Raw genomic sequence first — 23,537 nt, 5'->3', positions numbered from 1 at the left:
ATTTTTTAAAAAATAAACAATCCAGCATCCTGAACTCTATAAAGTATGCCTTACTTTTCAAGAACCATTCACAGAACCATTACGATAAAGTGATAGTTTGTTTGCAAGTCAATGCAGCTGTACAAACACAAAGACTTTTGCAATGACAGGCCTTTGCCTACCTGGAAAGCTTCTCTAGAGGCCCTGGTTGTCTCCTCCCAGACGGCGCTGACCTGGGCTGTCACAGCATGCCCTGACGCAGTCTGGAGACGCACTCTGGGTGTGTTCACGTACACAGTCACAACAGACCATCTGTCCTGTTCAGTCGGATTGTATATGACCAGAGACCTGGGGTAAAAGCCAACGTAACAATGTCAAGAGCCAGAGTTCACAAGTCTCACACCGACTGCCCAATGACTACAAGCCTTAGTAGTTGAGTAGATCTACTAAGTAGTTGAGTAAATCTACTACTGAACAAGTTGAAACAATACAATCAAATGCAAACTACTTTTTATTGAAAACAGCTACTACTCTGCAAGTCCAAGTTGTCTGGATGGTCCAAAAACAAATATCCATGTTAGACTAAAAATTCTTTTACAGCCTTAGTTTTGCAAATTTATTTAAGGTGACTTAGAATGTTAAGCAGCTTCACAATCGTTAATTTATTTATATTGGGGGATATTTCACTTTATAAATTCAGGGTTTTCAAGGATATTACAGCAGGAGTGGGATTCAAACCATGGACCTTTAGAACAACCTAACCACTACACCACCTAGCATCCCTTACTGGTAGTCATACCTCAACACTACAGACTGCACTGTCACCATCACTTCTACCCTCCCTTCTCCCACTCTCACCCTGCCTACCAGGTGAGGAATGAGCTAAGGAAATTTTGCCAGGAAAAAGCTACAAGGTTCAATGGCATTAGTCCAAGGATGCTGAAGCTGTCTGTGGAGGAGCAGAGTTTTATAGCACTTATTCAACCTAAGCCTAAGTCTGGAAAAGGTCTCAGTAACTTGGAAAACATCCATCTCTGATTTTTTCAAGAAACAGTGACCGTCACAACTTGTGGCCAGTTCCTCTGACTTTGTATATCAAGAAAAGCTTAAAAAAGGTGGTCTTGGCAAAGCTCAAAACCTTGGTCGGTAATGCACTGGACCCTCTCCAGTTTGCCTGTCAGGATAACATGAGGATAGATACTCTCATTAACTGGTTGAACTGAGCCCACTTGGATAAAGCAGACAGCACTGTGAGGATCACGTTTTTGACTTCTCCAATAGATTCAACATCACACTATCTTGAACTGTTGGGGGTAAAAACTTTGGTGAGTGCAGGCAGATACATCCATTTTCTCCTGCATTATGGACGACCTTACTGAAAGACCAGACCGAACAAGTGCCGGGTTGAGTGGTTGCATGTCAGACACGGCTGTGAGCAGCACAAGCACCCCTCAAGAGTCAGTAGACTGCATTATGTTTAACTTGTACATCTCAAAATTTTGGTACAACACCAAGTCATGTCATCTACATAAGTTAGATAAAGCAACACTTGAGTGTTTCAGGAATGAGCAAAGGCTTGATGAAGGATTTTGCCGAGTAGCGCAAACTGAACCAACTGCTGCTTAATAGTGAAAAAAATGGTATAAGACATCAGGTGGTCCAAGCACAACCTGTGTATAAGTGACTGTTGATGGAGAGGAAGTGGAGATTGTGTGGATGTACAAGTACCCTAGGGTGCATCTAGACAACAGACTTGAGCAGTCCAGCAGCACTGAGACTGTACAGGACAGGCCAGAAAAACCTCTACTTCCTGAGGAAGCATGGGTTTTTGAAATATTTATGTCACTGCTGCAGATGTTCTAATGATGTGTCGTAGCAGGTGCAGTCTTCTGTGCAGTTGTATCCTGTGGCAATGGCATTGCTACAGGTGACGTCAGCAGATTGATTAAACTAACTAGGAAGGCTGGCTTGGTCCTGGGGAGTTAGGTTACACTCTTCAGAGGAAGTAGTACAGTAAAGGACTTTGTACTAAATTCTTGCCATTATGGACACTCACACTGTACACGCCACCATGGCTAAACAGAGGAACACGACTTCCTCTCACTGAACACTTATTTGTATACTTTTACACTGGTTCAAATGTGATTTCTTTATTTCAGAGTTATTTCAGTCTCTTGTGTCACTACTTTGTTGTATGTATGCTGCTGCAGCCTTGGCAAGTTTTATTCAGAATTAAGTGTTTATCTACCCATCTATTTGTCCATCTGTCTTACACAGGCACTACAAATGAGTTTGACTCCTAACAACACTTGGGGTTTGTGTACAAAAGCTTGTTTAGTCTGGAAAGAAAAAGGACAGAAGGATTCACCTTGGCCTGGTGCTCAGCTTAAGGACCATTTTGCGGGGTAAGGCATCTTGAGCAGGCTGCACATCATCCTGAGAGCACATATACATGCATTTAAAATTTAACACAAAGTATGGAAATCTGACTGATGAAAACTGAGGATGAGGAAAGTGTGCTTATAGCTTGTATAACAAAATCACTAGAAAGGCACCAAGTGAATGGTGTGTTTCAAAATAATTGTATATTGCACAGTTATGTAAACTTAGTTGCTTACTGGGTATCCACCTAAATTAGCAATGGTAGGAATGGGTTTCTAGTTACCATTTGAAGCAGAGGCATCGAAGAGCTGTGAATGTATGCTCCTTTGTCTTTCAGCACAAGCCAGTGCGCAGAATTTGCCATCACTCGCTTCACATTCAAAATCGAATGGAACAGCCTGGAAGTAAATAAGTTTAAAGGTAGGAAGATCTCATATACTGCAAACAGGAGTAGGAAGGCAATAAATGCGAAAAACACACTAAGTATGTAAAAAAAAAAAAAAAAAAGATGCTCTCAGGCATAGTGCAGATGGTTTTTTTTTTTTTTTTATTTAATTTTTATGCAACACAGAGAGAGAAAACTCATTAGCCCCTTTCTTTCTTTTAATATTAACAGGTCCAGGGTTGACAGGCAGTCATTAGTGAGAAGCACAGAAACCAGCAACTCACCTTGACTCAGTACATAATGCAGTTAAAAAAGAACCACTACATAATTTGGCAATTAGAATTTCCTTAGCAAGTACCGCCACGGCATAGTAATGTACAGTTAAGACTGATCCTTTCTACCTTAAACAGTAAAAGGTACCTTCAAATTTACATTTATTCATTTAGCAGATGCTTTTCTCCAAAGTGACATACATCTCACAGAAAATACAAACATAAAACTATGTTATGTTCTATGATTTTTTTTGTGCAGGGTCTTAAAAAGAAACCAAAGGGGTGGAACTGTGACCTAAAAATGTATTATAAAATGTAGTAAGAAGCCACGTAACTAAGTGTTCGTGACAATCAGTAGGACAAAATATCTATAAAGTCCTTCTCTGAAGACTACAAACAGGGAGATAGAGCAACACTGAAAGTGACGAGACATTCAGACAATTATTTTTGCAAAAATGACAAAAATTGTTTTGAGTGGCTTGTTATAGCCTTCTGATAGTGAGTGAACACCGATTTAAAAATCGATAATCTTATTTATTCCTCTTCATTAGGTCACTTTGTAAGGCATCTCTTTATTCAGCCTTTGATGTTGGGCTCTCCGGGTGCTGGGCTCTCTACACCAGCTGCATGCCTCATTACACAGCAAATCAATCACAACAGTTTTTTTAAACAAATAAGGACGAATGCCAATTTGAAAAACCTCCAGGAATGAAGCATTTTAAGTAGCAGCATACTTAACATGCACAAGAAAATAAAGTACCAGCTGAGTGAAAGGATTTTTTTTAAATAAATTAAAAAAGCTCAATATATTCAATTACAATTAACAGGTATATTTATGGCTCATACAGATTACTCTTCTTATTACAAGACATTCAGGGCCTGACCTTTTATTTGATATAGCTACACTGATTAATGTCAGTACTTTCTACTGATAAATGACAGTAAGTCTAATAATGTCAAGTCTTTGCATGTACATATCCTGGTAGTTTACACATGGTTCATATGAAGGCACTTTTTTTAAAAACTCAAAACCAATTAAATTGGCAAATCGGCAAATAAAATGTTCATGGTGATTGTGTGTTATTTTCATTTCTTAGCTAAGTATAAGACCCCCTCGTTGCCCATGTGACCAGGATTCATAACACATTACAATCACTACTACCGTGGTATTTATGAAGAGGATGTGATATGGATATACTACTGCCAAATAAAACAATGTGTTTAAAAAGGTGTTTTGTATTTGTCTGACAGCAGTTTAACATTTAGAGTGCACAGAACAAGAGGTCAGTCATCCATGTTTATAATGTTAAATTCAATTACATCACCTAGTTTGAGCCCAAGAAAAAAACATTAGGTGCCAACTAATGATTACATACACACTGGTGTATTTTCTTTGAGTGTTCTTGCACACAATTTTCTAGCAAGAATATTTATTCTTTTCCATTTTTGGAAACAAATTTTGCACAAAACAGTCCAAGATTGCAAATTAAGGCTTCTTTATAATCAACTGGAACAAAAACACACAACACCTGAACAGGAGCACGAGATAAACATCTGCAAGACAAGGTAACACTTACCTTACAGCATGCAACAGGATATCACTCTCTGTTCCTAAAGTGCTTTATGCACATGCCCAAAGCCCAACTACTGTCAATATTTTGACCACAGCTTTAAGGAAAATATAGGACCATCCTAGGTCTTGTTATGATTATGCTAGCAACCAAACTAGCTTTTAAAGTTAGAATTACATAATTTTAATATTAGGTTACAATTTAGTAAATTAACATATACTGAATGACCCCATCCTCCTAAAGAGAAAATACTGAAAACACTGAAAAAGTGCTATTTATTTTTACTTTCTACCAAAATAGGCTGAAAGGACAATTGAAGTTAAAGTGAAGGACATCATTCTGGGCAACAGACTTCCCCTTGCAAACATTCACTAATTGCTGAAAAACACAGCATTTGCATTCACCTTAACAAAGCAGCAATCAAAACAAGTACAAAAACTGAAGCCGAAAAAAGCAGTTCATTAAAACAAACCCTTAGGTTTTTTTTTTTTTTGATTAACCTCAAATTATGTAATGGCAAGCCACAGCGGTTTGCACTGTGTGCAAAAATCAACAAAGCAAACCTGCTGTCTCATTCCAGTCCTCAGCCTAAGAGACCAACTTCAGTGCTGTGTGCATTTGGACTCATTCAGCTCCGCTGCCATAAAGAACGGTTCAGGAAATCATTCCTACCGTTCGCAATAACATTGTACAACAGCTCACCTCTGTGTGACAGATGAACTATTCAACACTATTGTTAGTTCATTTTGTTACTACTTCATAATGATTATATTACCATTTTGAACAACTTGCACTATATACTGTTGCACTATATACACAGTTTTAATTTATTTAATATACTTTTTATTCTTTTATTCTTCCAACTGTATATATAATTGTACATATATTTTTATCTTGTATTTTTTCCACTTGTTTTATATATATATATATGATTTTTTTTTTTTTTTTTTTTTAATATTGCAAGTATTGTTTTAGACTTGTGTTCTGCTGCTGTAATATAATAATTTCCCTTGTGGGATCAATAAAGTATATCTATCTATCTATCTGTTAGTACATTGAAGCTGTTTAGCTTGAAATCTTTTCCACACGTACGCATTGTAAATTTGTCGTCTGCCAGCTATATAACTGTCATTCCAGATAAAACTTCTTGTTTCTAATATTGTTTTTTTTTTTTTTTTTGGGGATAAATAAGCAAAACCTCAGAGGTGTGGGTGTCTTGTTATGTAACTTGTATGCCAGAAGTTGTGCATAGTACAGTTAGGAAAAGATCAGAGAAAAGAAAACTTATGCTGTTCTCTGCCTAGGTACATCACATGTAGGTATTGAGATGTAGTCTTCGTGTTTTACAAGGACTCTGACACCATTTTTTGTACTTAACCTTTCATTGAAAGGCTCTGAAGTGACCTTGATGGGAAGACCACAACATAAAAATATACTGAACTGAAATAAATGAAATAAAATAAAACTTTTATGACTTGAGTTTAATCTGCAGATCAGGATACTGGATGATAAACAATGTTTTGGAATTATGTACATTATTATTTTCTGTTTCCATGACTCCTGACTCATTTAACCATTTAACACAGGTCTTGCTTGTCATGTTCGAAATACATAAATGTACCATCTCAATGTCTATAAAAGACTCAGTGTTGATGTAATGTGCTCCATTTCAGATAAGTGTTATACTATAAACATGCAACAGCAAACTTTAATCATATCTTTACAGTTTTTCTACAGCTCCAAATATTTTCTCCAGGTTACCCAAACTGTGTACACAGTAATTTCCATGAACATTTATGTGAAAAAGAATGTTAATGTTAATACCTTTATTAGTTAACTCAACCACCCTTTATTTGTAATTGTATTATTTCTCTAAATAAGTCATCAAAGTGTGGGTTGGTTTTAAAGGGAAATGATAAAACTTCTTGAAAATCCTTCATTTTGTAGTACTGTATTGGTGTGGTATGGCCGTACTGTTGTGGTATTGCTCACTTTGCACAATGTACCTTTACACATTATCACTGCAGCTGTACTCTTTAACTACCGAAAGATATACTGGAAAGAAATGTTTTTCTATGTTTATTAAAGGTTATGAATTTCTCATCTAGATGTAAAATGTTTTATGCACCTTGGAGACAGATTCATTACTTTCTGTACGACTGTGTATGTATATAATGTTGCCTTTGTGTGTTTCTGTGTTTCCAGGTACTACCATAGCCAAAATTTCATTATCGTTGTTCATGTTTTCAAGTACCAGATTTTTTTTTTTTTAAGCTAGAAAAATTAAGATCTGGTTATTAACTCCTGTCCAAGCAGTGAATTAACAGACATCACATACCATGCATGTCCTTTTAGTTGCAGTTTAATTAAAAATGGGACTGAAACCTTCAAGCAAGGAGTACTACGAAGCTGTGACTGAAGTGACTGAGCTTCTTCCTACCTGGTTTCTCAGTTCTTTCTCATATAGACAGATAATTTTTGCTAGAAATTTATGAGTATATATGAATTACAAAAGGGTACATTATCAAGAAAAACAAATGAGAGATTGCACCTTTCTGAAGTATACCAGTGGAAGCAACAGCGATAAAGAAAATTAATATTATACATGATGTACATAAAAAAATTTTGTATGATCAGAGTGTAAGCCCAGGATTAAGTTTATCACACGTGTTCCCTCTCACACTAGATCTGCAATACATGTACTATGAACCATTCTCAATAAAGTCAGTAATCCGAACCCTTTTGTACATTTTGTACAAAGCAAAAGGATATCTGAATGACATAGTACTAAAGAATTAAAAATCATATTACAATGTGCTAGGCAGTATAATAATGCTGATATAAAATCTGGATTCAAATATCTCACCTTGTTCCATAGTCCACGACCACCCAGTCTTTCCCTGTTCCTGTGATGGCATCATGATGCTGGAAAAGGCCCAAGTTACGTCTGGCCTCTGTCAGTAATTTATAATTCTCAAGGGAAGGAAAATCGTTCCATTTGTTGGCCTTCTGAACGCTTGCCAAGGCAAGGGAGAACAAAATTTCTGCCGCCCTAGAAGAAAATGAGGGGAAAGTGTTTAAAAGTTTGAATCAGTGAAACTATTACAACTCATACTACAGCTATACTCATGATTTCTCCACTCATATTTAGCCTACTCACAAACAGAAAAATGGTAGGAAAATGTAAAAAAAAATTAATATTGGTAACATCCAAGCTATTAGTGCCCAATTAATAACCCATTTAACTTTGCCAAAAAAAAAGTCTGTATGAATGAAGAGCTAAAGAGATGTAATCTGATCAACTGAATCTGCAACAATTTTATGAGTTTGCTGTAAGCAGACAGTGCTCTGTAGGAACTGTCACTGGTATGAAAAAGACTGTGTGTAAAGAAACATCTGCACACACTCACTGGACTACGTTCATGTGTTTTCTTTTCAAATGTCCTCTGAGATGGAACATCACTACTTAGGTTCTATGAGGACTAATTAAGTAATCAATAATATATTAAGTTTGTAATTTGTGTTTTTTCCTAGAGTAAATGTTCTACTCTAGTTATCCAAATGCAAGCAATGGTTTAAATTCAGTAATATATAGCTAGAAACACAGAAGAAAAATGTTTTGGCGGTGACTATGTTGCCTAGCCATTTGAAGGGTACCGACTTATGGGATTTATACAGTTTTGTCCCCTCCACAAATGAATTTTTGAAAAGGATATGTTGAGTCAAACTAATTAGAAATGTTCTTAATTTGTTCCTAGTGGGAGCACTGCTTAGACACATTGTAAACAAGTTAATTTTTTTGTTTTCTCCTCTTATAATAAAAAGGGAAATAAAAATCTTTATGGTTGCAACATACACTCATGGATACAAAGAGAAAGTCCAACCATAATGCTGATTAAGAGGTGGAAACAAAGCAATAAGGGAAATACAACAGGCGATACAAAAGATGCCTTTTCCAAGGGTTCAAGTAAAAAAAATAAAATAATACATCACAAATACCTTCAGTACAGCATAGTCAAAACTGAAAAGAAAAAAAAAAAAAAACAACAACGTTGTACCAAAGATCTCATTTGAGCACAGCATTCTAATTTCAGGCTACCATTCTGGACAAAAACTTTCTGTATGTAAAAACTTAACATTTAAATTCAAAACATATCATTGCATGGAGCAGTCTCAGTTTAGACTGGAATTCAGTCCGGATACTATCTTTTATTTATTGTAAATTTATTAATTATCATAGACATTTGAAGAGAAAGCAAAGAGTACAGAAGAAAAATTAGATGAGATGAACAGCAAGAAGAAATAAGCCCAATGACTGTTTAGAAAAATCTCCTCTATGTCCTTTGTCATATCTCAAAATGTCAGGCAGTGTTTACATCGGAGGGAAATTGACAGTGCCATCGTTTATTGTTGCCTGCTGTGGCTTCAAAGGTTACGTGGAACACCATTCTCAAATGACAGGGTTTCACAATGAAACTTTGACATGCCCAATAATGTCAGGCCTCAACTTGACACATTTAAAGGATTTAATTGGTTAGCTTGCCAGCTAAGTCAAGATCAAGCATATTGTACCTTTGCACCCCAAATTCTCGTGTGTGTTTGCAAGTGAGAGCGTGTTTTCTAGAAAGTGCTGTTAATGGACAACAGTATGATGAAATTTTAGTGGAATGCAGATAAAATGGCTGTGAATAATCTACCAGTGCTCTTGGGTAACTCAGTCATACAAGCATTGTCGAGTACAGGCCAAGCACTACATGGAACCTTAGCAGTATGATATCTACCTATCACCACCAGCAATTTTAAGTCAGTCAGGGTCTCTCAGTGTTCGGAAATTATGTTGTTAAAAGTTGTCCAGTCGATGTTGATGTGTGTGACCACAGAGAGAGCCTCCAGAATGTTCCATATTCCACTTGTGCCCTTAGTATTGAAAGCGATGCGTCTATTGTCACTGTGATTGAATCCCTGTTCTGGTTGCTCATTGTCCCCTCGCCCCCAGTGTTTCCAAGTGTTATAGTCTATGGAAGAGGTACAATGGTACATGGTGGTAATATCTTCAGGTTGCTGTGGGTTACATTTCTTTAGAACCTCTAATGAAACTTTTCTTCTTATGCCTTCCGCCCCTACACCATCCTGTATATTTTTACACAAATAATTTTATGGGTACGACTACTTATTTGTTTGTACTATATTAAATTAATGGGCAGACAAATGACAACAGTTCATCATAAAGTCGGGTCACAGTCAGGTCACAAGGAGCAGGAGGAAAAAAAACATTCACAGTCACAAAGAGGAAAAGAGAGAGAGTGGGTACAGACAGCCAAGTAGAGCGACACAGAAACAGAGAGGAAGAAGCAGTGAGAGACACACCAGGGAGAAGCAAGCGGAGTCTAGGAGACACAGGGAGACAGAAGCCCTGTATATCCATATGGTGTTTGTTTTTAGTTATTGGCTAGAGCAGCCCTCTGAGCATTTCGACAACAACAACCGGCTGGTACCTGATAGAAAAGGTCGAGAAGCACAGCTCTGTGTATCCGCCAAGAGCTGGAGCAGAGACACTTTCGCAATGTTAGAGCTCGGCAAAGAAGGCGATATGAATTCCCACTTGGTTTTCACATCAGAGTGAAATGAAACAAACAGAGCAGGCACTGGCATTTCACTGTGCCATGTGCACAAATGTGCTTGTGCACCAGTAAACTGATACCTAGAAATGCTTTCTTTCACCAAGTGGGAGAAGCCACCCCTCACCCCAATAACAACAAAGCAAAATACCTCTGCTACATTGACATTTCATCTGAAACATTTTGTAGTCTAATGCTATAACTTTATTCCTGGTTGACAGAAGGTTAACCTGCTTCTGAATTAGTGTAACAGGGCAGCGGTTAGTGTAATTAATACCTAAAGGCTACATTTTCAAGCTGCTTAAGAGACCATCTTTTTGCACCATTGAGAAGGTTACTAACCTGATCTGCACCAGTACAATATCTACTTATATCAAGGTAAGTTTTTAATAATTGAGCAAAACCAAAGGTTCTTAACCTTTTCTAGACCATGGGTCACTGATGAACATTAAGGAACCCCCAGAAAAATGTCAAATTTAAAGAAAATATTGTACTGCATTTAATGAAATGCTTACCTTCACATAAATTTAAATTGTAGTGACAAAATATAATAAAAATATTACTATGCTAGGGGGGCGCGGTGGCGCAGTGGGTTGGGCCGCAGTCCTGCTCTCTGGTGGGTCTGGGGTTCGAGTCCCGCTTGGGGTGCCTTGCGGCGGACTGGTGTCCTGTCCTGGGTGTGTCCCCTCCCCTTACGCCCTGTGTTACCGGGTAGGCTCCGGTTCCCCGCGACCCCGTATGGGACAAGCGGTTCTGAAAATGTGTGTGTGTGTGTGTGTGTGTGTGTGTATTACTATGCTAAGATTTTATTTAATTAGACAGTGCTTTCTTCAAAGTAAGTCTGCACATTACAGACCTGCTAAAACTCATCCATGAAACCTCAAGGGGTGCATGGTTCCCAGGTAAAGAAACCCTATACCCAGGAAGAGTGTAACAAAGTAGAGAGACTTTTAATGGACACCACACAGACATAACTGATGGACTAAACAATTATTAGACAAGTTCTAATTTCAGATAAAGTTACAAGTATTGCCTGGCAATAACCTACTTCTATTTAATGTAACACACTGCAAAGTGGAGCTCATTTCATCACTCAACCAGCAAACCCCCTGCTGTGCTTTCAACTAAATGAGAAGGCCACGTGATACCTATTTCACAAGAAAACACATATGCAGGCATGAAAAAACTTTTCTCCCTTCAAACAGACAGAGGCAATTAAAAAGAAAAAGAATGCAGCAACTTCATGTTTAAATTTTGGTATTGTTGCTCTACCAGAAAATGCAAACCTTTAGGAACATCAACTGCTAGCACATGGCCAAAACTCCAGGTCTGGAGCACTTCATTGACCAGCAAATCAAAATTGACCTCCAATGACTATAAAACCATAAAAAATAACAACCACGTGATAATATAATAAATAGAACACAGGGAATAATATTTTCTGGACGCACAGGAACTTTAGTGTCTTGGTTAAGGCATGTTTTACATATATAATATTTTTAGAAATAAATACCAACCTGCAATAAAAAGCAACGGCAGACAAAATTTGATACTTCAGTGTTTTTTTTTTTTTTCCCCCAGAAACATTCGGTTTTCCAAAAGTTATAACAGCATTACACAAGATGTTTCAGAGACTACAATAGAGGCCTTAGAACACACTAAAATGAAGAAAAAGCATAAGTAAGAAGGGCAAGCGCATATCAATGAATTACTGATACTTTTAAGAGATATGACTGCTTGTACCAAAGATCTTTTTGCTAAGGATTTGTCAATTTAAGGATAAAGTAAACTTTTCTATCTAGTGCTGGGTTCCCATCCTAGCACTGCAGCTGTTGACAGTGTTAATACTCTTTCCCCCCGCAAATACACGTCTGTTAATACTGCATCAAGATCTTTTCAAATACCAAATGAAAATAATGAAGAAGTATCAGTTACGCAAGTGTGCAGTATAATGATATGCTAAGGCTCTCCATCAGGCAGCTGCACAATTTGTGGCATAGGAGCAGGGCATTCTGCCCAAAACTTTTCTAATTAGTTTGATAGTGTGCTTTCGAGGTTTCTGGAGTCCCAACAAAGCTACAGGAAAATAAAGCACTCCACTACAAATGGGTCTTAAAACTTCCACATTTTATCAGCCATGCTGCCAATCATACACTTTTTCTTACATGATAAAAATCTGCTTGTTTTCATGATCTGAGGTCCTGAAGTACTTTTCGTTTCAATTATATTATTTCATAGTTAGTACTTAAATATTGTGACATGAAGCAAACAGACATGTTCATCTGTAGCTTTAATGGACTGAAATCTTAAGTCCAAATGCAATGAAAATGAGAACCTTATGAAACCATTAAATGTGTTGACTTTATTGCTGCTTCCTTGAAAGAGGTTCTGATGGTTCATGTAAGTGAATCACCAAGCTAATATCTCAATATACCAAGCAAATATCCCAATATAAGCACCCAGTGGCAATGTTTGAATTTTGATAAATATAAAACGGCTTCAACATTGGCAAATTTGCCCATCAATAAACAGAACCACAAGCATCCTGGGCACATTTCCATTACAAAATTTAGAACACAATTATTCAGCGAAAGTACAGTCACGAGTAAGAGAAAATAATAAAGACAGGACCCTTATTTCCATGGGGGTAACTGTTCTACATATTTATTTCATTGTGAGATCACAAATGATAAATTTGTTTTTATTGAAAGGAATAATAAAATCCAATAGCCTGTGAAGTACAGATAAGAAACTTCATAGAATGTAATATTTTTACCAAAGGCACTTCAAACTAAGTGCCTTTCGTAAGGATCTGACGCAGTCGTTTCACCTTAAAGTTCATGTCCTTAACCATCACATTCTTGCTTACTCATGTCTTTATTGATAGATAGCTATAACATGCACCTAGAAATAACTTGTTGCCTTAGCTTAGTAATTTCCATGTAAAATCAGCTGAATTGCTAATATCCACAAGGGTTCAGGTGTGAGGTTCAATTACACTTGTTGGATGACTCAACCTTTGCATAAGGAAATCGTGTCACAACTGAATGAACCGTCAAAGAAAGCCATCAACAAACTTTCTACCATAACGCATGTTTTGGCAATTAGCACTGAAATGCTGTAGGCAAAAAAAAGTGTCTTAAACATACCTGATGAAGGTTCTGTGCATCCAGAATGTATTTCTTCTCAACAACACCATGGCTACAAGATTTATGTCTTGTGCTACTGACCTATTTTGCTGTTTTTGTAGCAATCTGTTTACATTAAAGTGTGACAAGGCTATGAAAAATGTAAGTTACCCGATGGCTATCTGATGCATATTTATCACGTCAGCCTCTTTTATTTAGCTGCTCCCTGCCCAGCTCTTAGCTTCAGCGAGTACCACTTTGTCTTCAACTGAGGTAAAATAAACTAAAAGAAACGATACCAGACATTTCAAACTGTGTGAAAATAATTTCTTACAAAGTTTATCAGGACATTTCTATAATTCAAACAATTTTTCATTACTTTTTTTGCATGAAAAGCAAATGTTTACACATCCACCTTTAAAAGAAGAGGTACTGAATTTAAAAAAAAAAAAAAAAATTCTGGATTTTTACACATTTCCCTGCGCACAAGTTGATGCAAAAGCAAGTGGAAAACAGATTTCTGACATGTTTATGCAAAAGCTGGCTCCATCTCTTGTATTCAGTTGCTCAACTGTGCTTTAATTAAATTCTGGAATTAATATTTGGCAGATCTTGGGACAGATATTAATGTACCTGGGTGTTTGGTGAGATTTTACTGTGCCGCCCCCAATTCATTTACATACACTATAAAAGGTAGAGGGGTCAACTTATATATATATATATATAAAAAAATCAGACACAATTTAGGTTTGAGTCTGAATTAAATTCAAAGGAGAATCATGTAGTTGAGAGAAGGCAAAGATATTAAAACCTTTCGAACACTAATTAAGACATTAACGCCAGTTTAGAGGAGCTGTTAAAATCCCCATTTAAACTAGATCAGCCAGACTAATGAAGCTCTCACACACACATACCTTAGGTGGGACTCCAACACTCGGTCCAGCCTCTTGTAGAAGGGTCGTGATGTGAAGTACCCACTCCAGTAGTGGTCATCCCGGTCTGCATATGTGAAAAAGTCCCCACTCACCACCGGTAGCAGGGGTGAGGTGTTGCTCACTGGATCAACAGCTGCTGCAGGGCGGAGGGCTGAAAAGTAGTCAGAAATGGTTCCAAACTGGGCCTGCGAAGGAGAGATATTTTAATGTTATTACCCAGCATCTAGTATGCTAAAACACCAACCAGTTAAAAATAGCATTATGCAAGCTGTACATTTTCAAGGCTAAACGCTGACCTTAATTAATACTTTAATTAAAACAGAATTTAACGCTTCATTTTGCTTTTTACATGCAAGATACGATCAAAAGTATCTTTTGAAGTCTCCTGTACCAAAAGTGTTACTATAGTAAGTTCAGATTTTCTGGAAAATTACTTAACATAACAGGCTTTTAATAATGTACCTGCAATAAAATAAAGGGAAAGCCAGCACTAGATTATACATTGTATTCTGAAGGATGTCCTAGAATTTCTTGTACATCACAGTCTTAATATCATGATTTCAGTGTGTAGTCAGCCCTATGAAAATGGTGCTTTGAATCAGTCCCTCCATACTACTGTCTGCCTTTTTACTTTCAGGAATGTAGTGCTAAGGCATTGTGGAATCCATGACCTAGGCAGCATTCAACAACTTTCCATCCATTCTTCTATTTTTACTGAAAATTGTCCCAGTACACATCATAGGCATCTAAGCAAACCGTGTTTAAATGAAAACAAAATAAGTCAAAATGACCTTCACATGCAACTCTGGGTGAGAATTCATGTAGTCAAAGAGTTTCTGGTAATTCTGGAATTGCTGGTCCCACTCAGAAGCCTCGTTGTACCGAAAATCATCCCCCAGAGGAGCTAGGACTACATGGGTACGGAACAGCTTGGATTTCTTTCGGTACTGATCCAACAGCATGAGAGCCCTTTGTGAGAGAAGGAAAAAAAGTTGAAAAAGGAGGACCTCTACTCAAAAGAAATTTACTTGGGCAGCAACTGCTGGGATGGAGGAGAAGCTTGTTGTGATCAAAAGTATGCAGTTTGAAACCTGCAAGAGGAACTGCTGTTGCACCCCTGGCAAGTTACTGTGAAGGAATTAATGTGTTAAGCTATCTGATGTATTATAAACTATAAACTACTGTGAACATCTGGGTGTTAGTCAGGTGAAATTTTGTAGAGAACTCAAATCAGTCACTCACTTGCAAGAGATGAGAACAGACTTGTGCTCCCATAATGAAAGGAATTAACATCCTGCATTGTTTGGACAGGATATTACAAAAGACTGCAGAAGGCCAGTTGTGTTTCCTCATGCTGTTATCTGCCTTTGTTGAGGATAATAAATGAGTGTTTTGCAAAATACCATTTGTGCCACATGAAGAAATATGGAGAAAATTCAAGTGAGCCTTTGTAAAGTGTTACTCTGAGTTCTCAAAAGAGCAAGGCATAACAAAAGTGTATTGCATTTTAACATGAACATGGAACACTACTGAGCATATAGGATGCATGCAAAACACAGTAGTCACTAAAAGCATGCAACATGTTCATATCAATAAACAATCAAGAGCATGTAGCTCATATTCCCATCAAATTCAGTGCAGAGCTGTTCAGAGGGAATACAGCCACAGTGCAAAGAAAATAATAAAGACAGGGGTTTTATTTCCATGGGGACAGTTACTCAGAAAACACATAAGAGCTCAAAATATAACGTTTTATAACAAATGTTAAACTGTCATTTATCTGGGTTACAGTGACTGTTGTGCTTAATTAAATTTTTAGGTTTTACCGCTTTATTCCAGAAACTCAGGAAGTCTATGCCCAGCATGTACAGAACACAGAATCACACACCGTATCAAGTGCCACAATCTTCACACGTGGCACTGTCCTATTTACTTTCTAAAAGTACAACCAGAAGATCCTGTTGAACACACCTTCCTGCAGCAATTGAAATTATTGCTTTCAGGCTGCTTTTTGAACAGCACGACAGATGCACACAGTGAGCAAATGCTGGGCTTGCATATGAAAAATGTGTGACTCATGCTTAAAACTACACACTGCCTCATGCAGCTGTAAGTAACACATCATTTCCTCCTGCTGTAGACAGATCACCTTTCTTTCACATTGCCGTCATTGATGGTCTGTGGGGGGACCCTCCATGGGCAGCTGATTCGGCCACCGGGAAGCCTCTTGAAGTCAAATTGACAACAGATCTTTGGGTCAGGGCCACAGGTGTGGGGGACATCATAACTATAGAAGGGCATCATGTGGCACAAAATATCCGTTGTAGTGTCCTGGTCTGCACATAAAGACAAGAGACTTTAGTACAGCACAAAATGACTTTGGAAAAGATAAAGAAAAAAAAAAAAAAAGACCAAGATAAAAATGAAACACAAAAATGTCCAGTGACACAGCTGTAAATGTAAGTCCATCATATGGTTAGAATCTGGGTTTGAACCTTCTGCATGTGTGAGATAGCTGCAGTTGTTGTAGCCCTTGTTGTTCACAGTGATACCTATACTGAACCCAGTTTTTGTGTTAGAGTCAAGAATGTTTTAAACCTACACATCTAGGTATTTTTGTTTTAACAATATGTTCCAAAAGTGGAGATGGGAAAAATTTGATGAGATAGGTACAATGTAAAAATATACTTGTCCTTTGGAAAACCCAACATGAAAATTTTATGTTGAGCCCTGTAAACCAATATTCAGTATTAATAAACTTTATTCAGCTGACATGTTTGTAAGGCAGGGTATAACTGCCGTCTGTTCAGTGTAAAATCTTTGACCAAGGGCAATACAGCAGGAAGGAGATTCAAACCAGTGGCCTTCAGCTTTCAGGGTGATGGCCCTAACCACTAAACTGCCCACAATCTAGGTTACACAAGTAATCACTGTATTCAATAAACCTGAACTTACATTTCATACATCTTACATAAATTACATGATTCAAGGTAGAAGTTATCTATAAATACAATGTGGACAACTAATGACAACCATCCTTGTCTCAAACAATTACAAGCAGAACCTATTTTGACTTCTGAGAATCTATTCAAACCAAGAAAAGATGACCATGTTTGGTAGTAGGAAGGACCTTACCCCAGGTCTGTCTCCAGAAGAATTCCAGGGTCTTCTGTATGGCAAAGTGCTTCTTCACAGAGTAGTGCACCCTCTGGATCAGCATGTTAGACATGCCGGCTTGCTTCAGCAAGTATGTCATGGTGGGGGAGTGACCAAACGGATCTACTGCCCAGCCTGTTTTAGGCTTCACACCTAAACCAAACAGAAAAACAAGCGATTCATCCGCTGTAATACAGATCAAACTTTCTACATGTAATAAAACCCATACACAAATGAAAGAGCCACAATGATGTACATCTGCATTTCTCAATATTAATTTCAACAATATCACTTCCCATTATTCATTTTGTAGATGCTTTTCTGAAAAGTGACTTGCAATTTTGAGGATGCAAAAGTACATTCAACAACAAAGACTTTCAAATACAGGAATGCACTCAAAGAGCTTCTGTAGCAATTTTTAAAGACACGTTACCAGTGAATTTATTTTATTACTCAAGTACATAAAAAAACTTGTGTGTTCAAAAAATGTGGGTTCCAAATAGTCTAGAAGACTAGCGCAAATGGTGCTCAAATTCAAATGTGAACCTTTCTCAGGAGAAAGGTGTTGATCATCTCAAATTTTTAACCACCCAGGGACAACTGGCCACACATTATATGCATAAAAGCAGGTAAATACAGTATTAGGATAAGAAATGAAAAACAAAGACACACACACACACACACACACACACACACACACACACACACTTTCAGAACCGCTCGTCCCATACGGGGTCGCGGGGAACCGGAGCCTACCCGGCAACACAGGGCGTAAGGCCAGAGGGGGAGGGGACACACCCAGGACGGGACGCCAGTCCATCACAAGGCACCCCAAGCGGGACTCGAACCCCAGACCCACTGGAGAGCAGGACCCAGTCCAACCCACTGCGCCACCGCGCCCCCGCAAAAACAAAGACATTAATCCATAAATATGTCAGTGTCCAAGAAAAATAAATATAAAAAGTCAAGACAATGGGTGTTGCCTGAGTGGTCAGAATAACGGCGAGACAAGAGGTTTTGTACATTTAAGCTCTCAGATACTGTTTGCCGAATCCCTGGGTAAGACACTTAGAAGTGATTTGCATCAATTAAAAAGTATAATGTAATCTACTTTTTATGTTAATAGGAAGGTCATAGAGCCTAGAGCACTTGCTAATAACGAAGACATTTATGAGTCTCCTCAGGTAAAGAGTGCAATCTAATGCGGAGCGACACACTCCCGAACCCCCAAACAAATCTAAGAATGAACATAAGCAAATGTCAACCTAACAATTTAAGACACCGATAAATAAACAAACAAATCATCTGCAGTGATGCATCACAAGTATGCAACATCTGCAGCAAATATATAATATAAAAAGTATTTAAGAAAAAAAGCATGTATCAGTGGAAGGGCATGGTGAAAGTGCAGTTTCCTATGTTCCTTTACTCTTTCAGGGACCCGCATCTGACACTTCCCCTTGAATCTGTGTGTGGGCAGTCTATGAACACAATACAGAAGAAATTTTGACCTTTCTGAAGAGCAGACCATGAGCAATACATGTATTTACTTGTTTTGCAACTTTGCTCTATTTTCACCGATCCATCGGACAAAGGGGGAGGGAGTAGCCTTGCCATCTATTGGAAATCTTTGCTGCTCAAATTTTCAATTTGAAGCATAGAAGGGTATTGGGGAGGAGTAAGGCCCTCAAAGGAAGCCCAACATGCACCACGCTACGTGGAGGAAAAAGGTCATCACTTCATTTTGGCTTTGGAGATCCCCCCTGGGTAGGAAATATCCAACATCATAGAGTAAAATTACCCATAGAAACTGAAAAGGCTATTAAGGTTTAATAAAGGCTATCGACCAGCACACTGTGCCCACTGCCCAGACGATATGTAAAGCCCACTTAAGATCAATGAAAACCTGGTTTTGTATGCCCCCGCAGCACTCAGTGGCCACTGCTCACTTTGTCAAATGTCAAAATAATGCAATGTATTTTTTTCATATGGAGAACAGTTATAAAAAGCACATTAATAGCTTGCAGCATAACTGAATAAGAAGCATTATTAAATCACGGAAATGCTAGTGTAAGATTCTCCATGTAAGCTCACTGTAGATGTGGGTCTTGTCCTCTACAACAAAGTATTAAATTTAATTGTGTGGTTGAAAAAAAATCAATACATTAATTAATATTAACATAAATATTAGTACAAATACATGCAAGTTATGAAGGAGAATGTAAAGATTTGTAGGAGAGACAGACATGTTTGAAGGTGCCTGGATTTTTAAGTGAGAATGCTGTCAGGTGAGCCGAAATACTGTTCTACTTCCAATGATTCAATAAATCTCATTAGGTCAGAAGAAGAAAGAACAGAGAGCATTATGAAGCGTTTTAGTAAATTGACTGTATTGCATCCCTAGTAGATCAGTGAGAAGAAAGGCTGTATGTCCTGCATTTTAACATACCCACGTTTCTCTCCAACCACTGGTGGCCTTCGAGCAGCTGATCAATCATGGCGAAGTAGTGCGTGTTGGCTTCATCGGGCATCACCCAGCCACCAGTGGCAATCTCAAGCTGACCGCGCTCAATCAAGCTGCAGGAGCAAAGTGAAAGAGATGCTGAGGGAAAAGCAACATTGCACTGGGCCTATAATGACACTTTTGAAAGTTTCTCATATTAGTAAACAGAGACCCAAGAAAGGAATTTCTCCAAAGCTGGACCAAGAACAGCTTAAATGTGTCTATGGAACAGGAAGGTGGAAAAAATTAAGGCTGTTTGCATTTACAATATAAGCTCAGCTAATGCTCTTTATTCCCCAGTTATAACTAAAATGATATTTCAATCGGATCCCACTACAAACATTTTCCCTTTTACACAAGATGATAGCAAGAAATGTCCAGGACATACTTAAAAGTGTCATGGTGAACATAAATAACCTGGTGTAAATGTGCGGATGAAAAGAGTAGGAAAAATTACTACAGCCACCTGACTATTGATTCACAGTCTATTCAACACACCCTCACTCAAATTGTCCAGGAAGCTTTGTACACCTTAATTTACAGTGACAGCCATGCTGACTGCATAACCCTGAACATATTGCTAGCCGTGCTCTTGATTTTCAATTTCAATCACAAATCCTTAAATCAAGTTCTACAACAGCATGGAAATATGGTGCAGAACAGGGAACATAACTTCAGTAACAGACCATACTTGCATATTATGCAAAGCCTTTTTTAAACAGATATCTTCATTTTCAATTATAGGATTGCACACAAATTGCTATTACTCAGTCAAATGGCAATAGAAAAGGTAATGATGCTTGATTTATAATTACTGAAACAAACCTAAGAAAGGTGTTGAATAATCACTTTTGTGTTTAATTTTTTGTGTTTAATTTTAATTGCTGAATTTTCTATTTACATGAAAAAATAAAAAACAAAGTGCAATTTAAAAAACAAACAAAAATTGCAGCTTTTAATGTATTCCTCAAGGATAAAATATGCTTAATAACATTATAGTCTAAAACTGAAGCAGAAGGAAGAAACAAAAAGACTGGAGACCTTTATGAAAACAAATCCATTAACCGGGACAAAGAATACAAATTAGCGTGGCCTTTACTTATTACAGAATGCCTTACACAATTGAATTCGTCTGACCTTTCCTAATACTACCGTTGTAATCTCAAATAGCTCATTCATAAGCCTATTTGCTCTGGGTTACGTACTCAAAAAATTTAAATAACCCCCAATGTCACAGTGCAAGAAGAAATCAATTGTCTCACAGTTTAAAAAGTATACATTTTGAAATGACCTTGAACATTCTGGATAACTTTGTAAAAATGGTAAAAGAATTATTGTCATAACCTCCTCAGATAATCACCCACATAACTGCAGCTCATCATTTTCCTAAGATGTTACCTATATGTGTCTTATATAAACGAAAAAATATTAGTTATGTATCAGTTACCAAGTTTTCCATTACCATTCTTGATTCACCACTCACACCATAATTGTCAAACTGCCGTTTGTTTCAGATAAGTTTAAAAGAAAACCGGAACTACAGAGCGATTTCAAACTCACCACTTGAAGGTATATGTTTAATCACTTCTAAAAACAATTTCTGCAATAACTGAAAAGCCTATATGTAGCTACTTATGTAATGTATACCGGATTGTATGATGGAATGTGACGAATGGACTGTACTCCAGCATAACGTGTCTGCATCCAAATCTCTCCTTCTGTTGATGTAAGGCAACCAAGTTAGACCAAAGCCTAGCAAAGTGAAATGAGGTATAAACACAATATGGAAAAAAAAATCTAACATGATGAAATGCAGAAAGCACTGTGTATATCAGCAGAGAAGTTTAAGTGTTGAAGTGTGTCTGCTGCAGCTCTCAAGAGGAAGAGAAGAACAAAGAGAAGGGCACTGAACCTGGAATGCTGGATGTGTAATTATGGGAAATTCTCTTAATGTAATGCATAAATTGTACTTTTGCTGAGATGTACGTCACTTTGGACAAAAGCATCTGCTAAATGAATGAATGTAAATGTGAAGAAAAACTGCCAGAATTTCAACATTCTGCTTGCTATGCAACAGACAAAAATATTCTGTGTAACACAGCCATAAACAAGCAGGATACTGTATGAGTTTGGATGTTTGATTGATCAATACCATTATACAATCTTTATTAATGTCAGAACATCAGCCAATAGCATATTAAAAGGATTAAAAATTGCAACGTAGTGAACTGCACATCCAGTACCCACTAATCACAGCCTCATCAGGACTAGCCACCAGCCATTAACTCAATGACCCATCAGATCTTTTAAGACAATTTACAAAGTAATCAGTGAGAATGACTGAATGTTAATGGAAAAGTAACTCACATTGTATGCTATTTTTAATTTAAAAAAATTAGGCCCTCACATTTAAAAAGCCAAAGGTTACCACATTTACATGACAAGTGTCAGAAATTGTTTCAACTGTGGTAAAACAGATCTGAATTGGATTTCAAAAGATCATGATCTCATATCCTTTTATTACAACTTTACACCATTCTATATCTATTTAATTTCCTGTCCCCCCCCCCCCCCCTCCCATTTCAGGGATACAACTAAACCAATTACCATTAAAGTAATTCATGACATGAATATGGCCTGTCTGCTTATACACCCTAATTTGACTTACCTCAGACAGAGAATGATGGTGTTGGATTCTACAGTTTTTTTTTTTTTTATTTAATCACCATTGTGTTGTGAAACAAATAATACAAAAGCATCATGCTGGCTAATTACATAGTGCAGTGCTTTCATAAAATACTCATGCAAAGTTTCTACAAATGTATCTCTGTGACTCAAAGTAGTATACTTCACAGCACAAATTTTAAAAAAGTTCTCAGGACTAATAGATCCTTCAAGTAGAGTATTTGTTTTGTATGAATGACCAAGACTCTTTATGAAGAGATTATTGGTATTCTGTGTGTAATATGGTCAATAAATAACTGCATTTTAGACATAAAATGGAAATACAAAAGCAAACCAGTAAATGTGATCCAATGTTAAAACAAATCTTTATAAAAAAAAAAAAAAACTTCATACTAGCAATCAAAAGACTATTTTCATTTAGTCATCTAGTTACTGCATTATCTTTCCTTATGATGAACAGTTCACATCCTTTGGCAATATTGGACAAAAATAATTCCTATTTCAAATCTGAATTAAAATAAAATTTCTCTGGCACCATTTCTGCATTGATAAATGGATTTGATTATACAGCATTTGTCCAATTGGTGATAAAGTTCTGTGACAGATTCCATATGGTAGGTACAAATGGAATCCATCGTTCGTTCACTTTGACAGTTCATTTAGCTTTTAAAAAAAAAAAAAAAAAAAAAAAAAAAAACGAAAAAAGAAAGTAAAAGGAACGATAAGGCATTTTCAAAGCAACCTAGAACAAACAATTCATCTGTCTGTGTAAAGTACTACATCCCTGTCCTGTGAGGAAGTTACTGAGGTGAGCCAATTAAAGCAGGGAAAACCATGGGGAATCAGACAGAAATGAAACCGTTTTTCAAGCCCCATTACATTTTCACAAATTACATTGTACTCTAAATGATCTTCAACTCCTA

General features: G+C 37.3%; 1 protein-coding gene across 1 annotated transcript in view; it reads right to left on the bottom strand.

The window, feature by feature from the left end:
• Nucleotides 1–23,537, bottom strand: part of man2a1 (mannosidase, alpha, class 2A, member 1) — a 55,379-nt gene that overhangs the window by 14,642 nt on the left and 17,200 nt on the right. The window contains exons 5-13 of the mRNA XM_018748155.2: nt 19,876–20,003; nt 17,406–17,579; nt 16,420–16,606; nt 15,062–15,239; nt 14,250–14,455; nt 7,456–7,641; nt 2,645–2,759; nt 2,348–2,415; nt 162–327 (exon numbers count right to left, since the gene is read on the bottom strand). Of these exons, the coding sequence (XP_018603671.1) occupies nt 162–327; nt 2,348–2,415; nt 2,645–2,759; nt 7,456–7,641; nt 14,250–14,455; nt 15,062–15,239; nt 16,420–16,606; nt 17,406–17,579; nt 19,876–20,003 (1,408 nt within the window). The remainder of the gene's footprint in view (nt 1–161; nt 328–2,347; nt 2,416–2,644; nt 2,760–7,455; nt 7,642–14,249; nt 14,456–15,061; nt 15,240–16,419; nt 16,607–17,405; nt 17,580–19,875; nt 20,004–23,537) is intronic.

The sequence above is a fragment of the Scleropages formosus genome, chromosome 6, assembly GCF_900964775.1.
Source record: "Scleropages formosus chromosome 6, fSclFor1.1, whole genome shotgun sequence".
Classification (NCBI taxonomy): Eukaryota; Metazoa; Chordata; class Actinopteri; order Osteoglossiformes; family Osteoglossidae; genus Scleropages; species Scleropages formosus.
This window is presented reverse-complemented; position numbering and strand designations above follow the sequence as displayed.